Here is a 13219-nt window from a genome sequence, read left to right as displayed (position 1 = left end):
CCACGAGAGCCCCCCAGTCCTGAACACAGCCCTTCAGAGAGCACCAGGCAGGAGGGGCCAAGAATGGGGTGTCTTGCTGGGGAGGGAACAGCCCCCCCACCGCCAGACATGCATGCACGCCTGGCCACACCCCTGCAGCAGCTGCCCACTTTCACGAATCACAGGTGGGGCCTAGAGGGATTCAGCCCACAGCAGGCTCCCCATTTCTCAGCAGTCCCTAAACTCTCGGCACTTCAGATTGGCTCCTGTTGCCTGGCTTGGTCTGGGCCTGAGCCTACCAAGAGGTGTGGTGAGGACACAGGGCTGCCCATTGGGCTGGAGGGGCGGGGCCTCTGGCTGCTAGCCCCTCCCAGGGCTCTGCTGCCTCAGGGACTTCCCTGGGAAGCCCAGCCCACCTCTGGGGCAGCATTGCCCCCTTTTTGCAAACAAGAAACTGAAGCTCTGGGGGATCAAGGGGCATCCTTGGCCCTGTGACCCGTCAGTAAGGAGACTGGGGTCTGAATGCCCCCCTCTGGGTGATGATGGCCAACGCTCTTGGGGGTGCTGGGGCTATTTCCCTGCCCCCTCCCCGTTCTGTGAGGGGGGCTAGAGAGGGTCCCCCGTGCCTTGATATCAGGGTCCTGGTGTCGTACCGGGCTGAAGCTGGTGAACCTGGTTGCCAGGTCTGGGGCCAAGTACCGAGTGACCTCAGGCGAGTCACTTAGGTGTTGGGGGCCTCGGTTCCTGCTCTGGAGATCTGGGGTGGGAGCGTTTGCCGGGCAGTGTGGGAACTTTCTGGGACTGCAGTGGACAGGTGCCCCTGGGGGGGTGGACGCCCCTCGGAGGCCGAGCCACTGCCCCAACCCTGCTCCTCGCCCCACAGGCACTGCTGCTGCTGGGGGCAGCCGCGCTGGCCTGCCTCGCCCTGAACCTCCTCTTCCTGCTCTTCTACTCCTTCTGGCTCTGCTGCCGGCAGCGTAAGAGCGACGAACACCTGGATGCCGACTGCTGCTGCACGGCTTGGTGCGTCATCATTGCCACGCTCGTGTGCAGGTGAGTACGCGTGCGTGGGGCCGGGGCGGAGCCTCTCCCACGTGACTCCTGCGACCCTGCCAACTTGACCCACCATCAGCGGGTATGCCCCGGACTTCGACACACACCTCCAGGTCCCCATCACCCACCTCCCCACCCAAGAAACCCTGAGGCCCCAAGATCATTGAGTCTGGCCGGCGGGAGCAGGCAGTCCCCAAGTCTGGGTCACATAGCGAGTCAAGCTGGGGCAGCTAACCCTGTTCCTCCTTTAGCTAGTCGGTGGTCCCTTGGCTGGCCTGGCCTCCCCAGGGCTTCTACAAGGTTTCCTACCTCCAGGGCGGCCTTCAGGGGCCCCCAGGCGGACTGGCTAGGTGCAGGGCATGCACTAACCCTGGCCCGCCTATCCCAGTGCCGGCATCGCTGTGGGGTTCTATGGCAATGGGGAGACCAGTGATGGCATCCACCGGGCCACCTACTCGCTGCGCCATGCCAACCGCACAGTGGCCGGGGTCCAGGACCGTGTGAGTGGGGGCACCCTTCCTGTTCCTGCGTCTCTGAGTATGCCCAGGCGAGGGGTGGGTGGGGTCTGCTGGGTGGGGGAAGGGGTGTGTCCAGGGACAAGTGAGGGGATGGGAACACCTGCTGGGGGCAGGGCACATGTGCAAGGACAGGTGAGGGGGTGGGGGCACCTTCTGGGGACAGGAGCCGTGTGCAGGGACAGGCAAGGGGGTGGGGGCCCCTGATGGGGGCAGGGACAGATGAGGGGGTGGGGGCACCTGCTGGGGGGCAGGGGGCATATATAGGGACAGGTGAGGGGATGGAGGGACCTTCTGGGGAGGGCAGGGAGTATGTGCTGGGGCTGGTGAGGGGTGTGGCACCTGCCCCACCTGTCCCCTCACATGCCTACACCCTCACAGGTGTGGGACACGGAAGCGGCCCTGAACCGCACGGCAGAGCCCAACCTGCAGAGCCTGGAGCGGCAGCTCTCAGGGCGGCCGGAGCCCCTGCGGGCAGTGCAGCGGCTGCAGGGGCTGCTCGGGACCCTGCTGGGCTACACGGCTGCCATCCCCTTCTGGAGAAACCCAGCCGTGTCACTGGAGGGGCTAGCCGAGCTCATAGACCTCTACGACTGGTACAGGTGGGGTGGCCACCCTGCCCCCTACCCTGCCCGCCTCACTGTGCCCCCCCACTGCACCCCAGGTTACAGTAGCTTTTGTAGACTAGCTGATCCCCAGCACCTAGTACCTCAGAGCTTATGGGTTGGGAGGGCCCAGGGGGGCAGGGAGGTCCCATATTCAGACGTGTTCCAAGAACAAGCCCCACCCCCACATCCTAGAACTATGTTCTGATGTCCCTCCAGGCCCCAGCCTGTTTGCTCTGGCCTTGGCCCTGCCCCAGGCCTGGCCCTGCCCCAGCACCACCCCCTCTCCTTGACCCCGCCCACATCACCTGGGCCCCACCTATGTTCCCTGGGCTTTTCCCACACCCATGGTGTCCCAGCAGGTGGCTGGGGTACCTGGGCCTGCTCCTGCTGAACGTCATCATCTGTCTTCTGGTGCTGGTGGGGCTCATTCGAAGCTCCAAGGGCACCCTGATCGGGTGAGTCTGTGGGAGGTGAGATGTTCCCTTGAGTCGTGCTCTAGCCACAGGGTCTGCAGCAGGACTTAGGCCAGACTCTGGCTTGTAGTCTGCCCCAGGTGGGGCTTCCTGTGGACAAAGCCATGCTCTGAGACCCACCCCGTCCAAGTCCTTGGCAGACAGCCATGTGGCCTGGGTCTCAGGCACACAGGCCCAGCCAGGCCTTGTTTCCCGTGTCTGCTCCCCTCAGGCTACCGAGGGCATGGGGACAGAGGGCGATGCAGGGCAGCCGGTGTAGACCACATCTAGCCCTGACTCTGCCACCTCACAGTGGGCGGCCTTGGGCAGGCAGCCCGTTACTTCAGACCCCCGTTTCCTCTCCTGGAAGTTGCAGAGAGTGGCAGCTCGCCTGCTGGGGGGCCACATGGCGTGGGCGTTGCACCTCACTGCAGATTTTAACCCTCACGCCCTGGCCGTATCTGGGCCAGGTGCTGGGAGAGAAGGGTGGACAGGAGCGTGCCCTTGCCCTTGTGGCGCTCCCAGACGGCAGACAGGACGAGTACAAAGAGTGTGCATGGGGCAGGGAGGCTGTGGTCTCCGGGGAGGGGCAATGAGGGCATTGTAGGCGGGTGCTCTGCAGGGTCCCTGTCTTGCCCGGAGAGCTGCTGTAGGAGGGCGAGGGGAGAGTGGAGACAGGAGGAAGGTGTAGTCACAAAGCCTGCGGGGGAGTGTGTGGGAAGGGCCCCCAGGGGCAGGGAGAGTATGTGGGAGGGGGCACAGGGGCAGCAGGAAGCCTGCATGCCAGAGAGGCAGCACCTGGTCAGGCAGGTACTGGGCGGAGGGGCCAAGTGGGACAGGGCCTGGTCTGCCTGAGGACTGCTCTGTGGAGCAGACTCGGGTCTGAGTGAACGCGGGTCAACCAGCTGCCTGCTGAGAAGGGACTTGGGCAGTGGGGTTGGGAACATTAGGGTCTGTGTGGCTCTGAGCTCGCTGAGCCCCAGCTCCAGCCCCAGTAGGGAGGGTCATTGCCCTGAGCCCTGCCAAGGCAAGGCACCACATATGCCCTGGGCCCTGTCCTGGAGCCCACAATGGTACATCCCTGGCCTGGGGTGCTGACTGCTCTCTCTGCCCCAAGGGTCTGCCTGCTGGGGGTGCTGGCCCTCATCATCAGCTGGGCCGCCTTGGGCTTAGAGCTGGCTGTGTCTGTGGTGAGTGGCAGAGGGCCAGCCATGTGCTAGGCACCGGGGAGGGGTGGAAGGAATCCTATCCTCTTCCCTCCCATTTTCCCTTGGGACACAGTGGTCTCAAGAGGGTTGGGGACACCCAGCAAGTCACCGCCCCTCAGATTATCACTCCGCCTTCCTGAGCTGATAGCAGTCCCCCTGGGGTGTTAGGTTCTCCCTGAGAGCTGAGGGACAGGAGGATGGCTTCCCCTGGAGGCCTCTCTGGGTCAACCCATCTTCCACACCTGGGCCCCCAGGGTTCCAGTGACTTCTGCGTGGACCCCGATACCTTCGTGACCAAGATGGTGGAGGAACATTCGGTGCTCAGCGGGGGTGAGTGTGGGCTGGCAGGACTGGGAAACAGGCGGAGGAAGGCCGAGGCATCTTGCCCTCAGGCAGCCCTGGGAAGTGCAGGCAGCCCCAGCCTGGAAAGCCAGCGAGTGAGCTTGTCAATCTGGGCTTGTAGAGAGTCCAGAAGGTGTAACACAGGCCCGGGGTAAGTGTGCAGGACTCCGGGCTCATTGTGGGGAGCAGAGACCCAAGTGGATGCTGAGCGGGGCTGTTGTGAGAAGGTCCTCACTTACATTCTTGCACCCCCTTCTGATTCTGTGCTGTGGTGCAGAGGTGGGTCTGCAGGTGGGCACTGGGTTCCCCCTGAGAAAGGAGGCCCCTGGAACTCCCAGGCTGGATGTCCTGTTAAAAGGAAGGGCCCTGCAGCTCACAGAGCAGTGGGCAGGTGATTGAGGTGTATGAGGTAGTCAGGGTCTCCAGATTCTCTAAGAGAAGCTGGGTGGTGAGACTGGTAAGTAAATGCCTCCCCTTTTAAAGGCTGGTATCCAAATTTTAAAAATGTTTTAACATGGGGGTGAGAGACAGCACACCTGTGCCCAGGGCTCCCAGGCAGAGGCCTCAGGGCTGTGACCTTGTCTCCTTGGGGCAACACTCAGGCTAAGTGTTGTGTTCTTCCCAAGGAACCTGGTGAGGAGGGGGTGGGTGCGTTGGCCGAGGAGGGTTCTGACCCCACCCCACCCCCTGCTGCCTGCTGTCCCAGAGCCAGAGAGTGCAGGCTTGGCCCCCAGGAGTGGGTCACAGGTACCTCAGAGACAGCTCGGTGGAAGTGGGGCTGGCCAGGCCTTCCGTTCCCTCATGCACTCAGGCAAATGTATGCACACACACATGTGTGCACACTCACACGCAGACCACCCCGCCGGCAGCCACGCGCTCAGTTCCCTCACCTCTCTCCGCAGACATCGCACAGTACTACCTGACCTGCTCACCCCGTGCTGCCAACCCCTTTCAGCAGGTGAGGTTCGGGGGCTGTTCCTGCCCTATCCCAGTGCTCGTCCCTTGCCCCAGAGAGGGCCAGGGTCCTGGGGAGGAGGGCACAGAGCCTGAAGCACCTTAACATGTGTAGGAGGCAGAGCTGGCGCTGCCTTCCCAGCCAGCCAGCCGCAGCCTACTGTGCCCGCGCTCACGCCTCAGCCCCCAGGAGCCATGGCAGGGGCAGCTGGGCAGAACTGTGTCGACGTCAGCTGCCCACTTAGGGTGGCCTGCTGATGGTCCCCACATCCCTGGGGTTCTTCATCCTTGGGTTGTTGCCCTTGGCCAATCTGTCCAGTAGGTTGCCGGGGGCAGGGGAGGGGAGTCCCTGAGGCCAGTTTTGTGGAATAACCGTTTGGACTGGTGTGTTGGTGGTAGAATCAAAAGTCACCAGGCAGGACCAGCTGGGGACACCATTTTGCCCACTGCCTGTCATTACTCCATCATTGCATCACTCTTGGGGTCCCAAAGAGTGTTATCTGCTTTAGAGATATCGTAGATTCAGGAGAGGGTGTGGCAGCCTGGTGCAGTGAGTGAGGGGTCCTGTAGGCTGGCTGCCAGGTGCCATAGGGCAGTGTTCCCAGGGCCACCTCTGCTCCTGGGATGGCCAGCCCATCCTGGCAGCCTCGTTGCCGATACCACCTGGACACCCTGTGGACTGGCTGGAGCCCCTGGGCTGCCATCCTTGCCTTCCTTTGTCTGCTGAGTCCCAAGGAGGGGATCAGGTGGCCCGCGCCCTGGCCCCACCTCATTACTGGCTCTGTGTGAGCAGAAGCTGTCAGGCAGCCACAAGGCACTGGTGGAGATGCAGGACACCGTGGCTGAGCTCTTGAAGACAGTCCCGCGGGAGTCCCCGGCCACCAAGGTGAGGCACTGTGGGTGGGGGCTGGCGGAGCCCCTCACAGGGTTCAGGGCCCCTCCTCTGCTCACAGAGGAATGCAGGTCACAGAGCAGAGCTGATTTAGCAGGACTGTTCCCTTTTTCTTCCAGCCCTTTCCGCCTACAGGCCTCTTTTCTCCTCCCCTTCCCCTCGCTTCCTTTTCCATGGAGACTTTTGGTAGGTTTTTAAAAAGAATTTCGTTTTTTATATTTTTTAAAGTAACGAAAAGCTGTGTATAAAAAAACAGGGTAAATGGCAACAGATCGAGGAACAAAATCCCCACCTGGCTCAGAGGTTCCCGCCGGCGCTGCGCCCCCTGGAGGCGTTCTGGGAAGGCGCAGGCATCCTTGCTTTTTCCCTGTGGGGCGGGGCCTGAGCACGCACTTCCCGAGATGTATTTCTTGTTTCTGGTACAGTGAGGGCATCCTGTTGGTTTTCTGCAATTAAGCCGGTGTCCTGAAATTCAGGAAAAGAGGGCTGGGTCTGATGGGGGCGAGAAGAGCTGATTTCAAGGAACCGCTGTCCACACTTAGGGGTTCCTTGTAGTCAATTTTCCACGCATAAGGTATAAACAGGCGTCTGTGTATGCGCACACACACAAACACACAGAGACACAGACACACAGCGACACAGACACACATGGACATACACAGAGACACAGGCACACACACGGACACACACGGAGACAAATGCACAATTAAGTGTGCAAACACACAAATAGACTGACAGAGACACCTATACACACAGACACAGGCATACACACAGACTCAAACATGTAGACACAGACATACACAGAGGTACAGAGGCACACAAACACACACGGACACACATAGGTAGACACACACAGAGGCACATACACACAGATGCATACACATGAACACATACAGACACACAAATCTACACACGGGTGTGTACACACAGACAAATACAGAAGAGAAACACGCAGACACAGTCACAGGCACACATAGACTCACAGAGATACCTATACACACACGTACAGACACAGACACGCAAACATACACTCACAGAGACACAGATACACACACACAGACTCAGACATCTGTATGCACATAGACACACAGACGCGCACGTGCAGGTGTGCACACGTACACACACACGTACACTTGTGCTGCAGCACTGGGCTCACTCACAGTCTTCATATGCAGTTTTTCTCGAAGGAGTCGTGAGGGTCTTCCCTCATCTTGAAATGCTCCCTAAAGTGTGATTTCTGAGAGAAAGCCTGGTCCCCATCACTGGACACGTGGGCTGTGAGCTGTTGCTCCCACAACCAGTGGAGGGTACCTGTCTTCCCAGGGCCCATGCAGAGGTCAGGGATCAGTCTTAATGGCAGGCTGCAGGGTGGAAGAGACCTGGGGGCTCCCAGGAGGGGTGTGGCTGCTTCAGGCCCCTCCCGGGTAGTGCTGACCTTGCGTGGTGCCTGCCACCAGGACCCCCTGCTACGCGTCCAGGAGGTGCTGAACGGCACGGAGGTGAACCTGCAGCACCTCACGGCCCTGGTGGACTGCCGCAGCCTACACCTGGTGAGCCAGCCCTCAGAGTGGACGCTATGCTAGGGGAGTGCTGGGGGCCAAGGGAGCAGCTGGGAGGGGGTGAGCCACTCGGAGGAAGGGGTCCACCACGGCTCATGTTCCTATCCCATCTCGCTGCCCCATCCCCATCGGCACAGGACTACGTGCAGGCCCTGACCGGCTTCTGCTACGACGGCGTCGAGGGTCTCATCTACCTGGCCCTCTTTTCCTTCGTCACGGCGCTCATGTTCAGCTCTATCGTCTGCAGCATCCCGCACACCTGGCAGCCCAAGAGGTGAGGCCCAGGCCACACAGATGTGCCCTCCTAGACACCCCACATCCAGGTGGAGACGAGGGGTAGGGGCACCCTCACCTGTTTATGCTCTAGGCCTCTGTGGCAGCTTGGAACCAGGCAGGCCAAGAGGAGCAACCCCATTTTGCAGATGAAGGACTGAGGCCAGAGGAGCTCCCGCCCAGGGAACACGAGGCCCAGAGCAGGCAGGGAGAGGGCCAGGGTCTCCGCCCCCAGGCTGGCCCTGTGCCCATGTCCCGAGGGCTGGGTCCCGGCCCTTCCATGGTTCTGACCAGCTGGACTCAGGATGTCTTTCTCATCCACCCCTCCCAGCCCGGCGTCCCCTCTCATCCACCCCTCCCAGCCTGGCATCACCTACCCCAGGGTGCAAGTGTGCAGAGCTGTAGGGACTCAGCCTCTGTGGCGGGTGGTCCATGGGGTTAAGGCCTTCAGCTGAGTGACCAGGAGCTACCTTGTCTACCTTGTCCACCTTGAAGTTGGGGGCCTGGCAGCCCCTGCTTCAATGTCCCCAGCAAGAACTAGATTGAGTGGTGTATAGAGATGCCAGGAGCTCTGAGTAGCTCAGAAAATTGGGCCACAGTAGTTGGGATCAACCCCCTCCTCATGGCTCTGACCTCCAGCGTCTCCTGTGGGGAGGTAGAAGGTTCTGGCGAGGCCCCTTCCCAGCGCATCCTGCAAGCCCAGCCACTTTCCCTCCCACGTGGGCTATGGCTGCTTCTTGGTGGCCTAACTGGGGTGACAAGTAGCCCAGCTCAGACTTCTTCCCTTTGTCTAGATTCCTACTCTGTTGTGATGGCGGCAGTGATGCTCCTGATGGTGGTGGTGGTGGTGGTGGTGGAGGTGGTGTTGATGGTGCAGAGAATGGTGATGGTAGAGGTGATGGTGATGGTGGTTGTGGTGGTGGAGGTGGAGGTGGTGATGGTGGTGGTGACACTGTTGATGGTGGTAACAGAGGTCGTAGTGGAGGTGAGGATGGTAGAAGTGATGGCGATGGTGGTGATGGTGGCAGTGGTGACGGTGTTGGTGATGGAGGTAGTAGTGATGGTGGTGATGGTTGTGATGAGGGTGCTCATGTTGGCAGTAGTGATGAGTGGCGGCGATGGTGGCAATAGTGATGGTGACGGCAATAAAGGTGGCAGCTATACGGTAGTCTTAAGAGCACAGCCCTGGAACCAGATGGCCTGCATTCAAATCCTGGCTCCACCCTCACTGTGTGATGTGGGCAAGTCGTTTAACCCCTCTGGGCCTCAGTTTCCCAAACTCTTAAATGGGGTTGTAAGAATAGACCCCTCCCAGGGTCGAGTGAGCACCAAGGAGCACCTCAGTGTAAGGACTCAGACCCGACGGTGGCTGGTAGTCCTGGCGGGATGGAGAAGTGGGGTTGATGAGCCATGCTTGGCCGAACTGTGCCCTCACCACCGGGCATCTGGGATCAGGTGGCCAGAGGTGAGCCTCGGGTGCTGAGGGGCCTGGCTGCCCTGGCCCCCCAATGGAGCCCTGAGCCAGAGCGAGGGCAGGAAGCCAGAGGGCATCAGAGCGAGGAACCCAGGCTGGTGGTTCCCCGGGTGCAGACAGGTGGACCTGCAGAGCCAGGACAGGGAGCTCAAGCCCTAGATGAGACACTGTGCAGGTCCTGCACTCAGGTGATCCCTGGGGCCTGAGACATCTGGGCCTCATCTCCCATTGCAGAGAAGGGAGCTGAAGCATGGAGAGACGAGGGGACCAGCCCACTCTCCCCCCATGATGCATGGCAGAGCTGGGTTGGGACTCAGATGTGCTTGCCCTTGAGCCAATGCCCAGGGCCCCTAGGGGCTGGCTGCCTCATGCCTGACCTGCCCAGGGGCTGAGCCCATGCCGGTTCCCTCCTGCAGAGGCCCTGACGAGGATGGGGAGGAGGAGGTGGCCCCGGGGCCACGGCAGGCTCCCGACAGCCTGTACCGTGTGCACATGCCCAGCCTGTACAGCTGCGGGAGCAGCTACGGCAGTGAGACCAGCATCCCAGCCACGGCCCACACCGTCAGCAACGCGCCGGTCACCGAGTACATGTGAGAGGTGCCGGGCGGGCAGCGGCACGCGGTGTGCTTGGGGCACCATGAGGGCCCAACAGACACCAGGGCCTTGCTTAGAGGTCCAGCTCCAGCCCTGGGCCAGCAGGAGAACAGGGGCTCAGAAATGGCAAGAGCGAGGCTGGTTGGGGGCACAGGGCGGGGGAGGGACAGTTGGAGGTGAAGGGGTGCCCCGGGGGCTGTGGGTGTGCCTGGGCAGCCCAGGGGAGCTGAGAGGCTGGTGGGGGCTGGGCTGGGGGCTGAAAGCCTGGCAGTGAATGCCTTCTGCTCCCAGGTGAGCCTCTTAGATAGGGGGTCTTGAGGGGGCACAAGATCAGACTGGGGCTCCATGTCTAGGGCACCAGGAAGCTGTGGCCAAGGGCCCCAGGGCCTGGGCACGTGGCATGTGGGGAGGTGGAGAGGCAGGAGGAGCTGGGCAGAAGTGGGCAGCTTTGAGCCTTTGTCACGGTCCCAGGATTCTTGGGGCACCGTGGACCCTGTTCATGAGCAGCACACAGAGCAGAGCAGTGGTGAAGAGGCACATTAAGGAAGCCCTGTGGTACACCCACCCCTGCTGACATCAGTATTGGGGATGGGGGTACCTGTCACAGTGCTGGGCCAAGCCGGGACCGTTGAGGCCAGCCAGGGTCACTCAGCCCTCCCTTTCTCCTACTCCTCAGGAGCCAGAATGCCAACTTCCAGAACCCTCGCTGTGAGAACACCCCCCTCATCGGACGCGAGTCCCCGCCGCCCTCAGTAAGTCTCAGGGCAGGGAGGGTGGGGTAAGGGTGCCCCAGCCTTGGAGTGGGGGCCACACCATGTCTCTTCCCACGTCGAGCGGCAGAGGCTTGGTGGCCCACGTGAGCCTCTGTCCCCAGGGCTCTTGGGGGGCCTGGGCTGGGCTCACCTGCTCTTCCCAGCTGCTCAGGGTTTGCAATGGGCCAGCTGCCCTGAAGTCAGGGGCCTGTGTCTCCTCAAGACTTGCTCTTATAGCTCAACTCGGGTGGTGCTACTGGCTGGGACAGGGTTCAGGGGTCTCTAGGACAGTCCCTGACATCTCTTTTGCCATGCCTCGTTACTGACCAGCGTGGCCCCCTTGAGTTCCTGAGGTGGCCGTGCTTTCCTCATCTTTCCTGGCTTGGTTCCTTCCATGATGCCTGCTCAGGGCCTGGCTCCCGGCTGCTCTGCCTGGGCCTGGCACCTGTCTGCCCTCTGAGAGGGAGACACAAGTGAAACACACACGGGGCACAGGGTGCTGGCTGGGGTGCCAAAGAAGAGGAGTTTGCCGAGAGGCTGGGGGCTGGTGGCCCCCCACCAGGCCAGAGGTCAAAGGCCATCCTGCTTCAGACCCACCAGGGCCACTGGCAGTCGCCTTGCTGTGGGTCCTTCTCACCCTGGTCACCACCCAGACCCCAAGGCCGGCCCCACCCTGCGTTCCGGCGTTGAGGCGCCCCCTCTCTCTCTCTCTCCCTACCTCCCCACCCTGGGCCCTCCTAGCGCTACCTGGCTGCCCTGGACTCTGGCAGCCACGCGGGCTGGCAATTTAAGCCCACGGACAGTGCCCGAACGCTGTGGTAACCGTGCCGCCCTCAGCGACAGGTACCGACGCCCCTGGGCCCGTCTGCCCTGCACAGCCTGCTGCTGGGCCTCGTGCTGCAGCGCCCTCCTCACCCTGGCTATGAGGGGCCGTACTGGCCTCGTACCCTGCCCAGGGGGGCCCAGTGGGCTATGCTCAGGCCCTCAGCGGTGTGGCTTGTGCACCCAGCCCACAAGGCCCCCAGGTTTGACCCTGGGCTTGGAGATTCCCAGACAGGCCAGAGCCCCCTCCCACAGACCCTGGCCCCACAGCCCAGCCTCTGGACTGTTTGCCACAAACTACAGGTGACCCCAGTGCCCCCAACAGTGTGTGCGCAATCCATGCTGTCACTCCCAGCAAGGAAGCCACCCACCCAGATCCCTGTGGATGCCTGTACGCCCACACCTGGGCTCGGGACGGAAAGAGCGCAGGTGCAGCTAGGGACCTGGGGTCTACCAGACAGTGGGCCTGGCCTCCCAGGCACAGCTTTTGCATGCCAACTCGTGCAGACAAGTGTGTGTGGACAGGTGAGTGCAAACAGATGCATGCAGACAGGTGTGTGGACAGGTGCATGCTGACCAATGCATGTGAACAGGTGTGTGCAGACAGATGCATTTGGACAGGTATATGGACAAGGTGTGCTGGCAAGTGTGTGTGGACAGATGCCTGCAGACAGGTGTATAGATTGGTGCGTGTGGACAGGTGTGTGGACCTGGACACAGGCTTCTCCCAGCTGTCCCCCACAGTGGGTGCCCAGACTGCGGCTGCATGGCCGCCTGCCTGTCCCTCCCCCTACATGGATGACCTGGTCTCCCTGCAGCCTGCCACAGTCCTGCCCCCTTTGCGGCTGCCCTCGGGCTGTTTGCAACCTTCTTCCCCTACAGGGTTCCTGGAGGGTTCTCAGTGACCAAGCATTCTCCCTCTGCATCTGGGGGCTGGGAAACTTGCTTGGGTCCCTGGGGGAGCTGCTGGGTTGAGAGCATGTCCCTGGGGCCCACTAGGGATAGGCAAGCTTCAAGCCTGAGTTCTGGGGTCCATCTGCAGGGCTCACATCAGCTGGTGACCTGGCCAGAGTCCTGGTCTTTGGCACCCTCCAGATGGGCATGTGAGGCCCTCAGCACATGTCTGTCCTGTGTGTTTCCCTCAAATGCACACACTCATGCTCGCATGCACCCGCAGCACACACGTGCACACACGCTTACAAATTCATGTGCTCACATGCGCACACCTGCTCATACTCGCATGCACTCATGTGCACACATTCAAACGCACCAGCTCACACCCACACCCAACCAGATACTCGCATGCACACACACATAAACGTGGATGCACTAGCACACTCAGTGCACACACACTCGTGTGCATGTGCAGTAGGTTTGATGAGGGTGGCCCAGGGACCGGCGCTCTAGGGGGCGGGTGGCAGGCGAGGGCTCTCCACCTCCTGAACTGCCCGGTGCCCCAGGGAGGAGCTGGCTCACCACCTGTGTGGGCAGGCAACATCACCATGGCCCAAGGGGCCTACTGGGGCTTTTGGGGGGCCTTCTTCCAGGATGGTGACAGGCAGACAGGTGGGGTGCTTCATGGCCCAGGGGAGGGGTCCCTCAGGTGGGCTCCACACTCTGTAGGGATGAGCCGTGGGCATGCCAGGGCCCGAGGGGGTGTCTGGCCCTTCCTGGACACCAGCCTGGCCCCTGCTTTGCGTGACTTCCGTCAGCTCCTCTCATGGGCTCCCCAGCCCAGGCCT

The 13219-nt window shown here is 61.5% G+C and overlaps 1 protein-coding gene across 3 annotated transcripts in view; it reads left to right on the top strand.

Moving 5' to 3' along the window:
• Window positions 1-13219, top strand: part of TTYH3 (tweety family member 3) — a 32638-nt gene that overhangs the window by 15446 nt on the left and 3973 nt on the right. Inside the window, exons 2-13 of one of the 3 annotated variants that reach the window (XM_064295966.1) lie at window positions 863-1032; window positions 1421-1532; window positions 1929-2149; window positions 2512-2610; window positions 3725-3797; window positions 4070-4145; window positions 5060-5115; window positions 5905-5997; window positions 7461-7553; window positions 7700-7836; window positions 9726-9899; window positions 10580-10655. In XM_064295966.1, coding sequence (XP_064152036.1) covers window positions 863-1032; window positions 1421-1532; window positions 1929-2149; window positions 2512-2610; window positions 3725-3797; window positions 4070-4145; window positions 5060-5115; window positions 5905-5997; window positions 7461-7553; window positions 7700-7836; window positions 9726-9899; window positions 10580-10655 — 1380 coding nt within the window. The remainder of the gene's footprint in view (window positions 1-862; window positions 1033-1420; window positions 1533-1928; window positions 2150-2511; window positions 2611-3724; window positions 3798-4069; window positions 4146-5059; window positions 5116-5904; window positions 5998-7460; window positions 7554-7699; window positions 7837-9725; window positions 9900-10579; window positions 10656-13219) is intronic. The other 2 variants (XM_003416593.4, XM_064295967.1) reach the window with 2 other exon arrangements.

The sequence above is a fragment of the Loxodonta africana genome, chromosome 12 (assembly GCF_030014295.1).
Source record: "Loxodonta africana isolate mLoxAfr1 chromosome 12, mLoxAfr1.hap2, whole genome shotgun sequence".
In the NCBI taxonomy this organism is placed as follows: domain Eukaryota; kingdom Metazoa; phylum Chordata; class Mammalia; order Proboscidea; family Elephantidae; genus Loxodonta; species Loxodonta africana.
This window is presented reverse-complemented; position numbering and strand designations above follow the sequence as displayed.